Source organism: Falco naumanni, chromosome 19, assembly GCF_017639655.2.
Source record: "Falco naumanni isolate bFalNau1 chromosome 19, bFalNau1.pat, whole genome shotgun sequence".
Lineage (NCBI taxonomy): Eukaryota > Metazoa > Chordata > Aves > Falconiformes > Falconidae > Falco > Falco naumanni.
In genome coordinates, this window is record NC_054072.1 from 4095633 (window position 1) to 4116079 (window position 20447).

A 20447-nucleotide genomic window follows, 5' to 3' on the forward strand; every position below is an offset into this window, starting at 1 on the left:
CCGTGTCCCCCGCCCCGCGTGTCCCAGTGCCCCGTGTCCCCCTGTTCCCCCGTACCCTCCGTGTCCCCATGCCCCCCCGTACCCCCCATGCCCCCCCGGTCCCCCCCGTGTCCCCCGCCCCGCGTGCCCCCGTGTCCCCCTGTTCCCCCGTACCCCCCGTGCCCCCCCGGTCCCCCCTGTGTCCCCGTGCCCCCCCATGCCCCCCCGTACCCCCCGTGCCCCCCCGGTCCCCCCATGCCCCCCCGTACCCCCCATGCCCCCCCGGTCCCCCGCCCCGCGTGCCCCCGTGTCCCCCTGTTCCCCCGTACCCCCCGTGCCCCCCCCGGTCCCCCCCGTGTCCCCATGCCCCCCCGTGCCCCCCCCATGCCCCCCCGTACCCCCCGTGCCCCCCCGCTCCCCCCCGTGCCCCGGTCCCCCGTGGGCGCAGGCGCGCGTGGGCGGGGCCGCGGCGGCGCTTCCGGCAGCGCGGGGCTGTCGCTGTCGCTGTCGCGGGGCTGTCGCTGTCGCCGGCGATGGCGGCGGCGGGACTGGTGGGGCCGGGGGGGCCGGGGGGAGCGGGGGGCCGGGGCCGGGGTCCCCCCCGCCGCTCCCTCAGCAGCTTCTCCCCGCGCAGGGACCCGGCGAGGCCGCCGCGGCCGCTCACGCGCTGTCGCTGCCGGCCGAGGCCTTCGGGAACGATGTGAGTGCGGGGGGGGCGGGGTCCCTGCCCGGGGGGTCCCTGCCCGGGGGTCCCAGTCCTGGGGGGTCCCTGCCCTGGGGGGTCCCTGCCCTGGGGGGTCCCAGTCCTGGGGGGTCCCTGCCCGGGGGGTCCCAGTCCTGGGGGGTCCCTGCCCGGGGGGGTCCCAGTCCTGGGGGGTCCCTGCCCTGGGGGGTCCCTGCCCTGGGGGTCCCTGCCACGGGGGGTCCCTGCCACGGGGGGTCCCTGCCCCGGGGGTCCCAGTCCTGAGGGGTCCCTGCCACGGGGGGTCCCTGCCACGGGGGTCCCAGTCCTGGGGAGGTCCATGTCCTGGGGGTCCCTGCCACGGGGGGTCTCTGCCACGGGGGGTCCCTGCCCCGGGGGTCCCAGTCCTGAGGGGTCCCTGCCACGGGGGGTCCCTGCCCGGGGGGTCCCTGCCCGGGGGGTCCCTGCCACAGGGGGTCCCAGTCCTGGGGGGTCCCTGCCACGGGGGGTCCATGCCAAGAGGGGTCCCTGCCTTGGGGGTCCCTGCCCGGGGGGTCCCAGTCCTGGGGAGGTCCATGTCCTGGGGGTCCCTGCCCCGGGGATCCCTGCCCCGGGGGGTCCCTGCCACTGGGGGTCCCAGTCGTGGGGGGTCCCTTCCATGTGGTGGTTCATGTCCCAGGGGTTCCCTGTCCCGGGGGGTCCCCGGTCCCAGGGGGTCCCTGTCCCAGGGGGTCCCCGGTCCCAGGGGGTCCCTGTCCCAGGGGAGTCCATAGCCTGGGGTTTCTCGGTCCTGGGGGTTCCCTGTTCGGGGGGGCGGGGGGTGTCCCTGTCTCAGGGTTTTCCATATCCCATGGAGTCCCATCCCAGGGTGCTCCATGGCCCGGGGTGGTCTGTGTCCAAGGGGGTCCCTGTCCTGGGGGGGTCCCAGTCACAGGGGGTGTCTCTGTCCCAGCGGAGGGTTCCAGCCTTGGAGGAGGATCCCTGTCCTGGGGGGTCCCTGTCCCAGCAGGGGGATCCCAACGCAGGGTGAGGGTCCTAGCCCAGGGGGGGGTCCCAGCCTCGGGAGTCCCGGTCCTGGGAGCCCCCAGCACCGAGGGGGTACCAGTCCCCACTGGGGGGGGGTCCCGTGCAGATGGGATGCTTTGGGGTCTGCAGGTCCATAGCCTCACCCACGAACCCCCACCGCAGCCATGCCGGGGGTCTGTCTGGCCACAGACCCTCACCCACAAGCCATCTCTGCTTCCACCCCCTCCCTTTGCCCCCTGACCCCCAAGGGGAGGGGGGGACCCCCCCTCAAAGGCAGAGCGTTGCCTGACCCCCCCTCCTGCCTCCGCAGCCCCGCGTGGAGCTGGCCTGGGCCATGAGAGCCCACCAGCACGCCCAGGTCTACTTCAATGTAAGTCCCGGGGGGGGTGTCAGAGTTGGGGGGGGGGGGGGGGGGCTTGTTGTTGGGGGGGGTGGGGAACTGGTTAAATCTTTAATCTTCCCACATAGCTCATCTCCTCCGTCGACCCCAAGTTTCTAAACCTGACCAAAGTTGATGACCAGATCTACGGTGAGTTCAGGAAAACCTTCAAGGATCTTCAAATCGACGTGCTCGACCCCGAAGAGCTGAAGTCGGAGCCGGCCAAGGAGGTAGGTGGGGAGCTGGGGGGGGGGGGGAGGGGACAGGTGAATTTTGCTCCCCCCCCGCCCCCCCTCCCTGGGCTCCAGGGATGCTGACGATGTTTCCCTCCCTCCCTAGAAGTGGCGGCCGTTCTGCCTGCGCTTCGAGGGGGTGGTGGAGGATTTTAACTACGGCACCCTGCTCCGCCTGGACTGCCGCAAGGACTACACCGAGGAGAACACCATCTTCGGTGAGAACACCATCCTCTTCCGTGCGGGGCTGGCACGGCACGGCACGGCACGGCGAGCCACCCTCAGGCTGCCACCGGCCCCATCCCTGCTAGAAAAAGGGCGCCCAAGGCAATGGGAAGGTTCAAACCACAGATCTGCTCTTTTTTTTTTTTTAAAAAAAAGTTTTTTTTCCTCTTCTTTTAGCCACCAGAATCCAGTTTTTTGCCATTGAAATTGCCCGGAACAGAGAGGGCTGGAACAGCGTCGTCTACAGCAGTGCCAGGCAGCCGGTGGCCAAGGAAGCGGCGTCGGGGTGATGGTGGGATGTTCACCCGGTGCCGAGCCCCAGGAGGGGCAGAAAACCCCCTGCCCCGCTGCTGGCAGGGTCTCGGGGTGTGGGGGGGCAGGGCTATACCCGCCTTCTCCCCTCCTCTAATTCAGACTCCCATTTGCAGACTGTAAATAAATACTTTTAAAAAAAAATAAAAACAAAAAATACAAAAAAATTTAAAAATTCATTCCTTGCGCTGCAGGTGTGGAAAGGGTCATTCCCTGGAACAATCCGCTTTGATTTTGGCTAGATCCCCGAGCCCCCCCCCCCCCCAATTCCCCCCAATTAACATATTTTTTTAAATCCGCTTCAGAGGGAAAACTGGCCCCGCAGCGGGCAGGGGGCAGCTCCTGCAGGGGTGGGCTCGGGGCGCAGGCGATGCCCAGGCAGACACGGCTCAGTAGAAACCATTGAAGTTTTATTTGCAGTCACAATGCTTACACTGTATGCAGCAAACACCCTTACAAGTCAACCAGCAATCTGCTCACGCGAAAAAAGGACCCAACACACAATCGCCAGAGGAAAGAAAACAAAACGAAACAAACGAACAAAAAAAAAAAAAAAAAAAAAAAAGGAAAAATAAAATAATTAAGAGGAGGTGGTGTCTGGGAAGAGAAACTGAAGCCCTAAGGACCGAGTGTCTGTGGGTAGAGCTGAGCAAGGGGATGCACACGACTAGCAGCAACAATAGTGGAAAAAGTACAAGGCAAACAGGTTCCCTCCCCCATCAGCTTTCCTCCGTCAGTCAATTTTATATCCAAAACATTTCTTATGGTGCCTTATTAAAAAATGGAATAATTTTAAAGGGGGGTGTTAGATACTTCATGCTAGGCCAACCTTGTTATTAAGAACGCTGCGAGGCGGTAAGCTGGCTGCAGCAGCCCTGCGGCCGAGCTCTGGAGAGCACAGAAGGAGCATGGGGGGGCTCGCCCGCAGCCCGAGCATCCCTGGGGGGCTCGCCCGCAGCCCGAGCATCCCACAGGGGGCTCACCCGCAGCTTGAGCATCCCACGGGGGGCTCGCCCGCAGCTTGAGCATCCCACGGGGGGCTCGCCCGCAGCTTGAGCATCCCTGGGGGGCTCGCCCGCAGCTTGAGCATCCCTGGGGGGCTCACCCGCAGCCTGAGCATCCCTGGGGGGCTCACCCGCAGCTTGAGCATCCCTGGGGGGCTCACCCGCAGCCTGAGCATCCCTGGGGGGCTCACCCGCAGCTTGAGCATCCCTGGGGGGCTCACCCGCAGCCCGAGCATCCCACGGAGAGCAGGGCAAGCTCGCCTGCAGCCGAGCATCCCTCGGGGGCTCACCCGCAGCCCGAGCATCCCACGGAGAGCAGGGCAAGCTCGCCTGCAGCCGAGCATCCCACACGTGCTACCTGCTCAACTGAGAATGGGGAGGGAAATAAAAATTAAAAAAACCCCAACCAAACAAAAGAAGACAGAAAAAGAAAAGAAAGAAGGCAGAGTGAGGAGAGCGCCCCTGGGCCGGCGCTGGGCGCAGGGTGCGAGGGAGGGAGGCGAGGGCCCTGCGAGAAGCGGGTTGACGAGGGGACAGCGCCTACTGCTACATCGGGGGACAGGAGAGACACCCACGAGCAAGCACGAATGAAAAGATCACGCGGCATGGCTTAGAGTTCCTAATAACAAGGGCAAGACGGTAACGGGAAGTTGTGATTTCCAGGGGCTTAATAAGAAAAAATATACATTTGGAATTTTACAATGCTTTTTTTTTTTTTTTGTTGTTGTCGTTGTCGGGTTTTTGTTTTGTTTGTTTTTTTTTTGTTTTGTTTTTTTGTTGATTTTTTTTTTTTTTTTTTTTTTTGCGCTTCTCTCTACACTTGTCACTAAATATATCTCTGCACTTTCACACACCCACCCCTTGCCCAGTAAAGCTTCAGGCCTGCAGGACACGCTTTCCTCACTCGCATACACAACCCTCACGCCAGCACCGGTGCACCAGGACTCTGTAAAAATTTCAATCACACTATTTTTTTTTTTTTTTTTTTTTTTTAAACTGAGTCAATATAAACCTTGTTCAAAATGTTATGAAAAAATGTACATGTTTATACAAGGCAGGCTGCAGCAGAGCGCTGGCGTTCCACGCAGACATTCGGGTAGGGAGACGCTGGATTCTTGCACCTGGCTTATGCCCTTTCCACCCCCTCCCACGGAAACAGAAGCACCCTGCCCCGGTGAGCTCAACAACCCCTCCTGTTCCCTCCTCCCTCGGGACGTGGAGTACGGCCCAAAGCGAGCGCCGCAATCCAGCCCTGGGGAAGAGCAGGGATTAGAAACGCCCTCTTTTCTTTCCATCGGAAACGGTAACCCCTCTGGGCCAGGCCAAAGAGATGCTGCTCTGTACAGGTGGAGTTGGGAGACGTCAGCTCATCATGTCGTTGCTGTTCACACCGTAGGTGGAGTTCTTCATGGAGTCGTTCACCTCTCGCCTGAACGCCGACAGGTTCTGTGTAAACCTGAGGAAAAGGCAGAGCAGCGCGTTAAGAGGCGGAGGTTGCCCGTTCCTCCAGTGTCTTGCCCTCCACGAGGACCGTGGACCCTCTGGGCTGTGGCTCCAGGTGAAGCTGCGGGCTCAGCACGCCTCGGGGCAGGCTCAGCCCCACACTGACCTGTCCCTGTTCTTGGTTAGGAGGTTGCGCTCGATGCCTTCCATGAGGTTCTCGAAGCAGAGGTGCATTGCCTGCTGTTTCTCCGGAGGCTGGCTGTTCACTATACTGTTCCTCAAGTCAGAGAAATACTGGGGAAGACAAGACAATGGGTTAATTTTCAGATGAACAGCTGCCTTGGCGCTGGGACGCAGCGCGCAGCATGCATGACAGGCTCTTGGGAAGAGGAAAGAAATGCGTTACAGCTCTTCAAGGTGACTTCTAGTGCCCTTACGGGTCCCTTGGTGCCAAGGCTGCTGCAGGCGAGGGCTGGACACCCCTCGACACACAATCTCTCCAAGTCCTGACTTCCCAACCACCCCTTCTGACACCGTTCCACTCCCTTCTGCATCACCCAAGCCCTCGAGCTCCTCCAGCTGCGGCGGGAGGGTGGGACCTTTACCTTTTCATTAAGCAGTATCAAGCCGAGCAGGGGCCGAGACATTGACCACTGGTTCCTGCAGTCCTCAAAGATGATGATGTTCAGCACTGTTGACAGCATCTGGAAGAGGGAAAGCGGTTTAAAACCAGCACTTCCACCCCAGCTCTCTCCTCACCACGGCACTGCGGAGGCTCAGGAGCAACGATTCACCTTTGATGCTTCCAGTTATGGACCTTCAGTGCTACAGAGCTCGTCACGGGACGAGAGGAGGACCCGGAGCCCTCCTGAGCGGGTGGAGAGCTGCTGGCACATGGAGGAGGTGCCGGGAGCTGTCTGGGTATTTATTCCTGACACATTCCTTCCTGCCCCAAGGCAGCCAGGGGAAGATTGTCTCACCCTTACTTAAACGAGGTAACAGAGAGTGCTTAAATGCAGAGAGCACACGCTCTGGTGCCCTGGGGAGCTGCCTCCAAGGCCACAGTAGGGGCGTCTGCCCTACCTTCCACAGCCTCCTTTGGCTATAGCCAGTATCTAACTCAGCTGGGTTGGAAGGTGCGGTTTGTCTTTTTATACCCTCAGAAAACACAGCTCCCAGCCCCCAAAAAAGCCTGCTTTGCATCTGAGCTACCAGCAAGGCTGGAACAATATTCCCTGCTTTCACGTGGGAGTCATGCTGACACTTTGACAAGTACCAGCGAGTGAAGTTGGATAACACCGTCAAAAACGCACCGAGCACTGCTGCTCAAAGCAGCGCGGCCAGCCAAGAGGCGTACAGCGACGTTCTGCTCTCAGGTTTGGATACCCAGATCCCAACACAGGGCCCCTCTGGAGCATCAACACCTCCGTGAGCAGAATCATCTGTCACTGAGTGACAAGAGGGACCGGAACTACGCGGTACGTGTAGGTATGTGCTGAGCTAAGCAAGGAAAATGCCTCGGCTTGCTATTGATCCTCTGCCATCGCACACGCTCCTGACCCAAGAGAGAAGACAAATCCCAGCAAGCTCCGTGTCTGTCGGAGGTGTTGCAGACGGAGGCGGATGGCAGATGTGCTACCAGCATGTAAAACTCCCTTATCAAATCCACGCTGCAGAAGCCGTTCCGCAGGCAGGCGCGGCCGGTGCCAAGGCGGCACGTGCTCCAGCAGGCTGCAAACCCGACTTCCACGTGGGTCCCGACACCAGCGCCACAGCAGAGGGATTGTCACCGGGGGCTGAATGCTGCACGGAGCCTTGTGAAGTGTGGGGGACCCCACGGTGCCTGCTCTGCTGCGAGCGCACTTGTGCCACCGAGCTGTTCCAGGGATTTAAACAAACCCTGATTTATTTGGTTGTTTTTTTTTTTTTTTTTTTTTTTTTTTTTAAGGCAGCGGAAAAACACATGCTTTCTGGTTGAAGGTATGTTTCCTGGCTTCATTTTATGAACTGCCAACACTTCCCCTAACCGCGTTTCTCTTTTTTTCTTTCTTTAAAAAAAAACAAACCAAAAAGACAGAAAAATCTCTTTTTTTGGCTACTTCCTTTCATATCTGAAATGCAAAAGCAGTGTTCCTTGCAGAGGGAGAACGATGGCCCTGAAGCTCAGCTTTGAATCAGACCTGCCATATGATGAATGTGTAGGAAAAAAATGCGATACTAGTAAAAAAATCTTTTTTGCTCCAGAAAAGCCTGAGGCTCTAGAGCAGCGAGCATGCAGCCCCCATATTACATCACGGTAAGAAAATTCAGGGCTTATCAGGGAGTTTGCCACAACAAGGCCCTACATCTTTGATCTTTACCTGCTGAATCATCTCTGGGTGCTGCTGCATAATGTGCAGGAACCGGTCGCTCTCCTGGGTCAGAGGTGTGGTCCTCTTCTTGGTGCTGCGAGACAGTTGCTTGAAGAGATAGGTGACAATGTGGTCCAAACAGGAGCAGCAGCCTGTGCAAACCATGGTGTCTGCAAGAACAGGGAAGGGGGAGATATTGGGGTACCGCCGGCGTTTCCCTTGCTTCAGGCTCCCGGGGAAACACCACCATTTATCTGGGTCCTCACAGGGACTTTGCAAGCAAGAACCACCTAACCCTGAACAGGTCAGCGATCTCCTCGCTGATACATCCACTGCCTCTAATGTTCCACTTCAACAGAGGTGAAACTCCTCCACCCATTCCCAAGGGACATCTTACCTGTTAGCCTGAAATATTAATGCATTCAAAGCAACCAAAATCCTTCCCTGCTTCCAAATCAAAGCCCTAAGAGCACAACAGAGAGCAGAAGTAGTTACCTAGTGCAGTGAGGCCTTCTGAAATGGAAGAGAGAATATACATGATTACATGAGGCTCCAGACTGGCTATAAAATTCATGTGGTCCTGGGTAAGAACTTCCAGCAAGGAATAGTATGACTGGCTGAGTTTGGGATAATCCTGCAGAGAAAGGAAGAGAGAAAGACTTTTAAGGCCTCATGGCTAGCCTGGAACCATCGGTTAAGGCTTTCTGCTAGACCCAACCCATTCATTAATCACCTGAAAACTGCTTACTGAATCTCCTGGAAAGGGAACAAACCAACCTCTCTCACAGCATAACTTATGGGCCAACATATTTTCCACCCTTCTTCCGCACCGAAAGCCTTCCGAACAGGCTCCAGCAACAATGGTCCAGCAGGTTCCCAGCACTGTTACATCAAAACATCTTTCCCCACTGCTTCACCCTGTTCTAAATGGGGAGTGTTAGCTGACTAATGCCAACGCTGGAGATGCAGAGATAGGGCTGGCTCTCCAGGTGTCCGTGCAGAGTGCCAGATCACATAAAAATCAGCACACGCGATGCTGGGCTCAGCAGCCTGCGCTGCAGGCAGTGCCACAGCCCCCCCCCCCCCCCGCCAGCCCCCAGACTTGGGGGGGGACGACTCTGGTGGGAATCCAGCAAAGTGGCCCCATCTCAAGAGCTGCCAGTCTCAAAAGCAATTGTCTGGCCACCGGTATCGTAAATCAAGAACGTGCTGAATGCAGTCCCAGAGAGGGCAACGACTTCTTTCAGACCCTGCTATGGTAACAAGACAGGTAAGACTTAGGAGGAATGTACGCTGCCCTCTCCCCTCGATATTTTGCCAAGCAGGACTGTGCTGCTAGGGTCTCAAAGCTCTGCTGCAAAATAGATTCCTGTATACGAGGTCTGGATCGGAGCAAGACTCTGTAGGTGGATGTCTTCAGCAAGCAGGTTGCGCTGTAATTGCTGATGCATTCAGATCTCTGCCCACAGGCAAGACAGGGAAGAACAATCCTTCACTTGCAGGAAGTGTTTTTCAGATAGAGGAGGAATTATTTTGGTAATTGCTCTGCTGAGGCTTGGAGTGTACCCCACTGGAAAGCCGAGCAGCCGGGTAGACCAGCGGGGCCTTGGGTGGTGGGGTTACAGCCTTCACACGCAGGACCTGCTGCTGCACATTCCAGGAGCTGTAATATCCTGCTGGCCTGTGCCTATAGCTGGGCTTCCAGGAAGTGGCACGAGTTCCCTCATCTCTGTGATTAAAGTATTCCTTTACTGTATAATCTTCCAACCCTGTCCTCCCTAGCCATGTGTTTACGCTGCTAATCACAGGTGTCAGCTTACCAGAAGGTCACTGTGAGGGATGGAAAGCAGAAGCTTGATGAAAGTCTGCAAGGCATTGTCCAGTGCATCATCCCCGTACAGACGGAAGACCCCAAAGTTGACGTAGCTCCCGCTCAGTGCAGCCTTCAGCATAGAGAAGCAGATGGAAATCCCCTTGAGCTTCAAGGCATAGACTTGATCCTTCGGGACCTCCCCAAGCGTTAGGATACGATTTCCTGCACGAGCACAGAAGCGGGACTCAGGATTTCAGCAACCACATTCAAACCCCTTCTCCCCCCCCAGGGTGCAGGAAAAACAAAAGTAGAGGCATAAGGAGTGGCTGAGAAGTCAGCCCTGAGCACCAAAGAACTTATTCCCCGGCCAAAGGTTAAGGAATCTATTACATGCTTAGAAGTGTGGCTCATCTAGGAACCACGGGAGAACACAACCGCCTGTCATTTCGCTGCGGGAACTGGACAGCAGAAGGACAGGACGGCTCTCCGTTTGTGTCACAGGTTTGCCCATGTCACCTTGCTAAGGGGCTCAGCTGGGCTCCTGATCGTTGCTGTCATTTCCTTCCTTGTCTGCACGGCAAACGCCCTGCCCCTTCTGCTTGCCTGCCTACCCAGCTCTTCAAGCAGAAGCATCTCCCCGTATCTAAGCAGGCATTCAGCAAGCGATTTGGCACTGCCTCCCAGCCCGGGCTCGCTCTCTGAGCTGGCAAGTGGCCCAGCCCTCACTCCCCATGCGAGCGGAGGAGTCAAGGGCAGACCAAGGCTGCCCGGATCCCACCTGCGGGATACTCACCATACGTAGTTATCATTTTACTTGTTTCTCGGAAGAGCAGAATGCCATTCGGTGAGGACACATCAAACTGCAGCCGTTGGGATCTAATGGAAAGACAGGGAATAAACTGGAGCTCAGACACACCTGGGAGTTAAAACAAAGCTAACGCTCCAGCACCTCCATGTGCTGCTGTCTACCCCCAGGGCTGCTCCCCCAGAGATCAACAAAATGCCCCGGTCTGGTAGGAAATACTGCTGTTCGTTATCAAAGCCAGACAAGGCACAGCCACTTTGGGACAGGGAAGCTCTGCTGTGGCAGAAGAAAGGGCCTATATTTCACAGATGTTAGGAATATTACAAGAGCAAGGCTGGAAATCCTGTCTTGGCAATAGTCACTAGGCTACTGTACACAAACACAGCGAACATCTTGGAAGCGGCATTGTAGGGCAGGCTGACTAGCTCCTATTCATAACACGACCAAGAATTCAGAACTTGGCATTTTTTCCCCCCTACAGTGAACAGATCTTACAATTGAAGTGCAGCGAGTTGTCCAGTTCACCTCTGAAATAAATGAGTGGACGTATTCCAGTTAAGGACTGGCCTACTGCAAAGATGCCGCTCGCTCGCGGCCAACAGTCTGACAGTACGGATTCTCAAGAACTCACAAATGACTGCGCCTGAACCTTGTGTCCCTTCCACTCGGCTGCAACAACAGACCCTTCCTATAGGGTTGTGTTCAGCTGGCTGCGGGCCAGAGCAACGTCTTGGCAACCTTCCACTGCCAGATTAGACAGCTTCTGAATTATCTGAATAGCGTCAGAGGTACCTCTCTGCTGGCAAAAAGAGCTGATGCTCTAAAAGCAAATGTGGTCATCTGGCTGCCAGATAGAACAACACTCACTTTAAATACAGATTTTAAAAATTAACGTGAGCTGCCTGCCTCCATCTCATAGTGTTGTCCTTGGAAGCAGAGGCTGAATAAATTCAGTGCTTATTGATTGTGTCTCTTGGTCCGAGTCACGACATGACTGGTATCTGAACTGTTAGATCTTCTTCCCTACTGAAACAATGCCAGTTTCCCCCCTGTCCCCTTGGCAGCCTTTATAGCATAAATAGATTGAAATAGAGAAAACAGAACGGGGCACCAACACCCACACACAAAGACTGAAGCAGCAGACAGACACAAATCCCTGCCAGCTTTCAGACGCTGGGGGTTCGTACCTATTGTGTACCAACTCAGCCATCAGTTTGAGGACAGGTGTAGTGCAGGCTGGGTCATGGTACCAGAGTTCAATCGCCCGCTGTAGGATTGGCATGTAGGATGGGTAGCTGTAAAGTGAAAGCTAAGGAACTTTGTTGCTTTGCACGAACTAAAAAGGTCACAACTTCTACCAAAAAGGCATGTTTTGTGTGCTGCACCCAAGCCTTGCAAAGCAGCTTTACTTAACAAGGTTAAAAACAGAGACGCTGCTTGCTGGGGTCTGCTTTAGCACGGGAAAAAAAAGCATAAATTAGAAAATAAATATTCAGTCCATTGAAGGAGTTGCATACACACTTACACTAGGACAAAACCAAAAAAGGTTTTGAATGAAGACAGAAAGATCTGTCAGTGCGACAGACAGCTGACCTTCACCGGCCAAAGAGAAATCTGCAGCCCAGATACTGTGCTCTTTAAGCAGCAATGCTCTCACCAAGAGGACAAAGATACCAACTGCCGCTGGCTTTAGTGAGCAAGAGGAAAAGCTTTTGTTGCTGCTGAGATGCATGCATCCCATTCAAAGCCTTTGTGCTTTACAGGTCAGCTCTCTTTAGGTCACTCGGAAAAAAACCCCACAGTTCAGCCTTGAGCAGATTTCTAGGTTGACCTGGTTGCAGATAGGCCAAGTCAAATCTATTTTAGGGCTTACAGACAGGACACTGAGTACTATAATAGCGAAGAGAAACCCCAGTCAGGATTTAGCAGGGAAACTACGACGCCTGCACGCAGTCAGCCAGAGTTTTCCCCTCTGACAGACAGGATGAGTCAAGTTTAGGGCAACAGAAGGATACATCCACTCAAACAGCATCATGAAGCTGGTCTTGGCGTTGAAGGCAAAGGCTATTCCCCTCAAGTCTCTCACCAAACCAACCAAAGTTCTCTGTATTGCAAAAGAAAAGAGATGTTAAAACATAACACACGTATGGATCTCTCCCTCCCCGGCTCCGCCAGCGCAGAGCCACTTCCTCTCCTCCCACCCCAAAAGCAATACAGCCTTTCTGTGCTGGATGCTGGTCCCAGGTTAGAGAGCTTCAGGGCCAGAAGCCCTCTTGAATTAGAGCCAGCGCAGCGGCAGTACTGGGGTATTACATTCCCACAAGAAGGAAAGCCGGCACACGAGCCTTCCTGCTTCAGTTATGAGCTACACCTAGACCCCAAGGGGTCCAGGGCACACCACGGCTTCCCCGTGGACTGAAAGGAAAGCACCCATCACTCCAGCACCTAGTTGTCTCACTCAGAGGGGAGAACGGCTCTCACTCTGCAAGAGTTACTTGTTCTCTCCTGTCTGTCTAAAGCCCCTAAGGGAAAGAGGAAGGAGAGCATGGATAACAGGGAAGGTCCTGCCCAACTTACTTTTGCCTCTTGTTCATTGAAAGTGTTTGTGCTGAACATCTGTGCCACAGTCTCAAAGGCAGCTGTGAGGGGAAGCATGAACTGCTCATACTGATCCTCATCTTCCCCTGAAAGAAAAATGAAGAAATCAGGAGGAAATAAGACGGCACATCCTTGTGTCCTGCTGTTCTGCCTGTGCTAGACGTGCAGACGTGGCTCACCCATGGAGCCAGAGGCAGTGAGACCACAGGTTTCCAGACAGGTCATCTATCATTGCCGATACCTAACTTACAGGTAAGGCTTAGAACAAACTCTGCCACATCAAGAACACTTTCGGAATATTACAAAAGAAAAATCTAGCGCCAGCATTGGTGGCATGCACTTGTGAACTACTTGTACTCAGCAACAGAGCACTAAACCCACTACTCTGGAGCTTCTTTCTCCATCTTTTTCTTATCCCATTTGGCTTTTCCCATTCCACCATCCTTTCCTGGGGGAGCTTACAGCTCCCTAAACAGCTGAGCCTGCCATCCTGCAGATCCTAGCCTCCAAACCACAGAAGACCCTAGACCTAAGACCCTTCTCCCAGGAGAAGACCCTAATACCTAAATCCACCATGAGAAGACGTCCAAGTGCAGTGTAGAATGTAGTCCGACATCTCATGTCAGTCAGGTTGGACTGATTGTTAATCCCCAGGAAGGAAAAGTGCTCGCTCTGCAAACGGAAAAGAAAAGATGGGTTAAAGGGGAACGACCACCTTGAACGGGCTGCTGTATCGAGGGCTGAGGATCTCTGGCGTTTCCCCATCTAATTCTCAGCCTCTGCAAGGATGAGAAGCAGCGAGCGCCGCTGTTCTGCTGTTTTGCTAACCACTCTGCAGCTGCCAGCCATCTCCGAGAGCAAGCCACCAGAGGGCAACAGGAACCGCGCCTGCACGCCCCAGAACAGCATCCTATCCACCGGCAAGGATACCTTTCTTTCATCTTGGAATTCCCCAGGACCAGATGAACAAGGAAGTCTTGCTTCGCCTCCAGAGCAAAGCAGCAAACTGCCCCCCTTACTCCTGGGGATCCTTCAGGTTGCTGAAAACCAGCCCTCTGCAGACAGATCCCCAGTGACCCTGCCTGCATTTTCCACGGAAACAGCAGCCCCAGACGACGAAGCTCGAGTGCAGCTTCTGGGCCAAACACAGGACATAGGACTGCCTGCAAAACATCCCCTAGCTCGAGGAATACAGCGCCTCGTTCAACCAGTCGATGCAAACTGCAAACCTTCTGGACGTGCTGCTGGGAGTCCTATTGCTCCAGCATCGGAGCATCAAATGACTACATGCTCCCAGAGGCAAGTCAGAAATCTGATACTTTGCTGCTGGCTTCTAGCTGCTCGTTCTAACATTTTTGATTTCAAGTTAGCATCCCAGATCCGCGCAGGGAGGACCATAGTGGTAGTGACCAAGGAAGAAGGCTGCTCTCCTGGTCACTGCAAGCGATGGCACTTCTTCCAAATCAGTCTTTTTAGAACAAAAGCTGGGGGCACTGAAATGCTGTGGTATTTTGCTTGATATTGCATAAACAACGCTCACTGCTGTCCGCCAGCACATGCAGCAGTATCAGCGGTCTCCTGCATTTTGCTCTGGAGATGGCTGTCTTTCAGTGGAATAAAGAGACCCTCGCATTAACCCTCTGGGGATGAAAGGTACCACGTAATTACAGCCCCTCAAAACCGAAGGGCAGGCTTCGAATAAAGAGAGATGGAACACAGATCACATTTTCTAGAAGCTCATCTAGTACAATGGAAGCATCTGGGAGACAGGTAACTTCAAAAGTGTGCCCAGGTGTTAAAATCAGGGGATTATCTCAACTGCACAAAGGCAGATGGAGGAGTCTGCTGTGAGACAAGAAGCAGAAGGTGAAAGGACTTACCGTGTGATTGTTCAGCATGAACTGTACGGCGCTCAGTTTCACCAGCTTTCTAACACTACTGTACGTAAAGGGGGTGTTAAGGAAGCAGCAGAGTCAGCAGAAAACTCCTTACAGTGCTTGCAAAGCATTTTCCAGGGCAAAACTGGAAGGGGACTTAGGTCTGTATTATTCTATTCCGTATGTTCTAGCCTCTCTTCCACTTGTTGCAAGAGCAATCAAGTCGTATAGAAGTCTCCTGTAGAGACCCGCAGTGACCATTTTTATTTACTCTGTCAGGAAGAACAAGTAGAAGGCCCTAAGACAGACTGTAAACAAATTAACTGCAGACAGCAAGCTACAAAGCGATTATGAGCCAAAATAAAACACCACTACATTATAGCCATCCACTGCAATTCAACAACTAGGTAAGACGTTGACCAAGCACTCGCGCTCTCTTTCTTCTCGCTACCCAAAAGATGAAGCAGTTCAGGAATCTGTTACATGCAGAGTGCTCCCATTCCAGCCGAGCATCTGGGTCACTCTTCCCCCATCGGCTTAAGCGTCCTGTGCACCCAAGAGCTCTTCCGAAAAGGATATCCAATGGAGAGGTCGTTGAGCAGCTGCAGCGTCTTGGAGGTGATAGGCTCGCATCGACCCCAGTACTTCAGGTTGGTGATGCTAGGGAAGAGCACAACAAGGAAGGATCAGAGGGGTTTGCCCGGCTTCCCCTTTGCTGTGCGGCGGATTCTTTCAGTTCAAAAGTCACCCAAACATCATCAGCTCCACCCTCCACCGAAACCACAGACATCACAAGCCACAAAATATTGGTATAAAATTACTGTACTTACATTTGGTTGACTAGAAAATTATCCTTCAGATAATCTTCACTACTTGGGTCCCAAGCTACACTGGCCCATACCCAGGCCCTTGGAATTCTGTGGCACTCCAGGGCTGGTTTCTGCAGCAAGGGTAAGAGAATTCTGCGGCAGTGACTACATGCAGACGTATGCAATTCTGCACCTGCACCATCCACTGTCAGCTGCAGAATTCTAGTAGCCCTTGCTTCTTCCAGGAGAGCCATTTCACCCCTTGGGGATGATGCGCAGCTGGGGCGCACGAGGGTAGGCAAGGCCCCATGCACGTAAAGATGGGGGCGATGCTAAAGAATTTGATGGGGAGCTAGCGGCTGCACAGCACCAGGCGCACGGCACTGGGCGTCAGCGCTGGAGCTACTGAATTGGTTCAAAATGCTAACAGAAGCCGCCAAGGACATGACAAAAAGCCAGTCGACAGGTTCGGTCCAGAGGAGAGCTGCCCAGGAACAGGCCGAATAGGGTGCCTACCGGAGTGGAAGAATTTTAAGAAAAGGACTTGCGCTACCCTGGTACTGAACAGCACAATTTGCAAAGAAAACCTTTGAAGGAGTCCCCTCCCCACAGAGCTTTCGTGGCTGGTGATTGCCAATAGTCAAGTGATAGGGCATGAGTGCTCGAGGCTGTCCCCTTCTCTGACTTTGGTTTTACTAAGCAGGCACTGGAAAGAGAATCCATTATCTTGGTGTACGGCTTATTTTTGTGTCTCCACGGTGGATAAATCAATCCTGGATATTGCGCGTGACTTAAGCCCTGATAAAAGCCTGTAATTCTCTTGAGTAGCCAGATGTTACTAGTTTTAGACTGAACAACACTCCCTCATGTTCCAGTTTTCCCGGTTATACCTTCAAATAAACCCTGGAATCTCTGATGCCTGCAAGCAGAAACACTTACATTTTTCCTATGAAGACGCTCAGGACCATGGTCTCATCATTCAAACCCAGGACCTCTGAGAGACGGCGGTACAGCTGGAGGGGAAAAAAAATAACACCAATTTAAAAGCTGTCAAGAAAACAAGTAATGATCAAAGACTTTGTTTTTGACTTGTTCTCCCCGTGTGGCACGTGGGCCTAGGAGGGTGTGTGCTCTGGGCTTTCCTAAATCTCCGTGTGTTGTTTGACTGATCTGATCCAGACCAATACTCGCCCTAATCACTGCTACCTCTTTCCACTAATCAGAGCAGGTTCAGGAACTGTACACAGAAGCTGGAGAACCTGCCTTTCCTAGGGAAAGGGGACATAACTACCGTGCTGCTTCACACAGTATCTCAGTGTATTTGTTTGGAACGCTGAGTTTTTTGCCACATCATTGCTCTGAAGTCTCTGGGGTGGGGAAGGAAGATCATAGGTTACTGGAAAGGAATGGAACCTAACTCTGGAGTAATGACATTCCCATTCTTTACTGGGTTTTTTTTTTTGGTGTAAAAAAGGGTATTTTGCATTTTTAAAGAGGCACCAAGGCATTCAAATCTACAATTGCCTTGTAATGAAGAGAATGGATATCGATCTCCACTTTAGAGTGGGGAAGCAAGGCACAGGTGCCAAGGCCAGGCTCCTCATGGGTGTACGAGGTGATGACCTCACACACTTCCACAGGTATATTGGCTTAAGGGAACTCATATGAAGTCACAGCAGAAACCTGGCAGATACCAAAACTGACGTTCTAGGGCTACTGGCACAGTCACTGGCTCCTTCCCGACATACACAGAACACAGTATTCAAAAAGAGCTCAGGGCTTGCAAAATTAACACGTGACATGTATCCAGAAAACACCGCAGACTGGTCTCTTAAGTATTTTCAGCTACAAAGAAGAGAAAACAAATAATGCCACTTGCTTTCATTTAAAAAGGGAAGCTATTACTGGACTTCATAGCCCCAAAGAGACATAGCCAAGCAGACTAATTACCTTGGAAGACTTCTGCACCTGATCTCCAATATAGATCTTGCGGAACTGCTCAAAGAAGCTCAGCATGGCAAGCTCCAGCTTCTCATTCCCTGCCTGCGCCAAGCGAGAGTCCGTCAGGTTCATCAGCTGCAGCACCCTGGAGAAAGGTGGGAAAAACACACCTTGCTGATGGGGCCCTGGGAGGAGGGAGGGATTCCTGGCACACGGTGGTGTTTCCAGGCTGAGTGCAATGGTATTTTTCACTTTCTGTGGGTGCTGTTGTTTTGGGTCAAGGACTGACAAAACTGGTGACAAAACACTGACTGGGGTACATTCCCCTCCGGTGCAAGGCCACTGTAAGGCTTCCGTGTCCCCTCTAAGAGGGATGCAAGGCCTCAGGTTTTAATTTGCTGCAGAAGTGAGTTTCAGGTGCTTTAGTGCGCTCGCCTAACGACTGGTCCATCGTGTTCTCAAACCCACCTGAGCAACTACTGCTCCCCTCACAAGAGCCAGGCTCTAAGTGACACTCCCGTTTCAGTTTGGCTTTTGCTATGAGCCCTGCAGAAACAACGCTGCGACCTGTGCACAGGCAGCGAGCAGACCTTGCTGGCAAGGAAGGGGCAGAGGGATTTTAGGGTAACACACACCCAACAGAACGGGGCAAAAGCAGCGTTATTCTTTTTGGCAAGTGCCACAAAGCACGGAGTGGGAAAGAAGATAAAACGTAAATGGGCTTCTATGGACATCTATCACCTACGCTGGCACTAAAGGTAGCTGAAATATATATATGGGGTCTCACCATTTCCTCTTCAGGGAAGCCAGTACCTGATGTTATCTGCTGGCTCACCAACAGGCCAGCTTCCATACATTCATAGTTCAGCTCCTTTTCCTACCCTAGCTTCCGAGCAGAGCGATTAGGCTCTGGACCAGAAGGCATTCAGCGCAGCTCAAGGTTGGTTCATGAATTCTAAGCTACGTGTTCTCACATCCATCAGATAAAGCTTGCACTGGAGAGTATTTACAATCCTGAAAACCCAGCACGTGTTAGACAACATTGTCAAGTTTTAACAGCTAGAGAAGAGCTACAATATTCACAGCATATTTACGGACAAAACTCACTTAGGATTATTAACTAGGAAAAAGATTTCCCCCCACCACCCCAGCATCATGCATTTAGTGCTATGCAATGCATGCATTTAAGCGCAGTATAATTCCCCTCTTACATGCTCTTCCCCTCTCATTCTCTTTCTTATAAGCCAGATTTCCCAATTTAGGCAAACCACAGCAGAACTCTGCTGGCTGGCTCTAGCCAGTGCCACCCATCTCTTCTTTCAGGACGGCCAATTCCACACCCGTTCTTTTCAGCGAAAAGAGGGGAAGAACATGGTGGCAGCTTCACAACAGCAATTCTTTTGTTGACTTCAATAGTGGTGCAGCTAGAAAACAGTCAGCATCCCTACCGACAAACCAACTCGCCATCCATCGCATCCTGCTCATCCGTGCTGGCGAACGAGACCCTACCACCAATCACTGCCCCGATAATATAGACGAGCCACGTCAGGCGCCCTGAAACCAACAGAGGACATCAGAACCAAGCACGTCACACATTACACGGAGGAAGCTGAGGAGATCTGCATTTTATTTTGACAAAGACAGGATTCACAAGGAGTATCTTTCCGCTTTTGTGCCCATTTATACCAAAATTACTCAAATTTCCACTCGGTGGAGAACAGGCACGACTTTACCAGTAAAGAAACAACAATGCCAGGTCTGCCTGGAAGATTTTCATTATTTAAAGCTATTCCACTGCAGAAAGCAACTTTCTTGTAAAACTGTATTCTGCGTATTTAAACAAGCGCAGATGTCAGCAGGCAGTGTTTATTTTTTCAAAGTACATGTGGCTGGTGGAGAAGTCAACATCGCATGGGAGTTTTACCTCCACACACACACACAAAAAACCCACCACGTTAGATCAGACAACACTGTTTCAGAAGGAAGAGGAACAGTTTCCATACCTGTGCTGCTGCATCCAATTCCTCCACGGAAGGGGAAGCAAGCTATGTTATTAGAGGGGGGCATAACTCAGAAGGAACTGTGTCTTTATGGCCGGTGTTAAGCAATTCCTAAACCAACCAGCTGGGCAAGTGCAAAACCTCCATGCTGAACCCACCCGACGCTGCGGACAGACACCCACTGTGGACCAGTGTGAACATCCCACTCCCAATTACTCAGTACCAACAACCAGCTGGAGGTTTCTGCCACGCAGCCAGCGGGGAGGTTGAGATGACGACGCTGTACACTGCCTCAGACAAAAGAGGGATGAGGCAGGCAGTGCTGACCACCTGTGGATGGGTCACATCCTCATAACGTGTCCCTGAAAGACTGGGCAAGGGGATGTGCTACATTTCCCCCCAAAAGGGAGTCAGTTGTGGGACAGCAATATCTTCAGAGAGCAATCTGTGTGCTTTGGGAGTGTCTTGTCTACAGCCAAAAATATTCTGCAGCACACAGGTACCTCCTCAAGGGAACGTTTGTGAGACCTGCCTCCCCACCCTATGGATTTCACCAGGAATGCAGGCTTCTGAAACGGTACTTTTGCGAACAGGCCACCTATTGCAAACCTGCAGGCCACAATTCTCCAAAGACGCTCACCTTCTTGTACAGCCACGTCCATGGGGCTGGCGGTGGCACTCTGCAGCAGCTCCTGGTAGGACTGGGCTGACTGGTCGAAGAGCTGCACAAGCAGAGCGCAGGTCTTCTCATACTCGCACCGGCCAATGGTGGATAGCTGATCTAGCTGCTGTTGCACAAGGCCAGTATCATCCAGTGGATCCTCCAAACCATCCCTATGCAGCGAGAAAGCAGATTAGTAAAGGACTTCAAATGTAGAGACAGCCTAACCCGTAACATAAACTTATTTCTACCAGGTAGAGGATGCTTTCGCAGGCATGCAGCAATTCCAGTGACTGAAGTCTCTGCCTC

General features: G+C 53.2%; 2 protein-coding genes across 4 annotated transcripts in view; one reads left to right on the forward strand and one right to left on the reverse strand.

The window, feature by feature from the left end:
• Positions 1–442: 442 nt before the first annotated feature.
• Positions 443–3015, forward strand: PBDC1 (polysaccharide biosynthesis domain containing 1). Of its 2 annotated transcripts, XM_040618268.1 has the most exons (7): positions 443–530; positions 614–679; positions 1998–2057; positions 2156–2296; positions 2406–2517; positions 2702–2831; positions 2862–3015. In XM_040618268.1, the coding sequence occupies exons 1-6, from the start codon at positions 513–515 to the stop codon at positions 2812–2814; spliced, it is 510 nt and encodes a 169-aa protein (XP_040474202.1). In that variant the 5' UTR covers positions 443–512; the 3' UTR covers positions 2815–2831; positions 2862–3015. The 2 variants fall into 2 exon arrangements, with proteins under 2 accessions (XP_040474202.1, XP_040474201.1); XM_040618267.1 differs by having other exon boundaries at positions 2702–3015.
• Positions 3016–4646: 1631 nt separating this feature from the next.
• The window catches only part of XPO7 (exportin 7), a 47748-nt gene continuing 31947 nt past the window's right edge, over positions 4647–20447 (reverse strand). For both annotated transcript variants that reach the window (XM_040617855.1, XM_040617854.1), the window contains exons 12-28: positions 20118–20311; positions 18926–19031; positions 17487–17622; positions 16476–16549; positions 15307–15387; positions 14731–14794; positions 13414–13522; positions 12830–12936; positions 12268–12356; positions 11440–11547; positions 10241–10323; positions 9455–9669; positions 8130–8268; positions 7644–7804; positions 5889–5987; positions 5450–5577; positions 4647–5296 (exon numbers count right to left, since the gene is read on the reverse strand). In XM_040617855.1, the coding sequence (XP_040473789.1) occupies positions 5203–5296; positions 5450–5577; positions 5889–5987; positions 7644–7804; positions 8130–8268; positions 9455–9669; positions 10241–10323; positions 11440–11547; positions 12268–12356; positions 12830–12936; positions 13414–13522; positions 14731–14794; positions 15307–15387; positions 16476–16549; positions 17487–17622; positions 18926–19031; positions 20118–20311 (1987 nt within the window). In that variant the 3' untranslated portion in view covers positions 4647–5202. The remainder of the gene's footprint in view (positions 5297–5449; positions 5578–5888; positions 5988–7643; positions 7805–8129; positions 8269–9454; positions 9670–10240; positions 10324–11439; positions 11548–12267; positions 12357–12829; positions 12937–13413; positions 13523–14730; positions 14795–15306; positions 15388–16475; positions 16550–17486; positions 17623–18925; positions 19032–20117; positions 20312–20447) is intronic.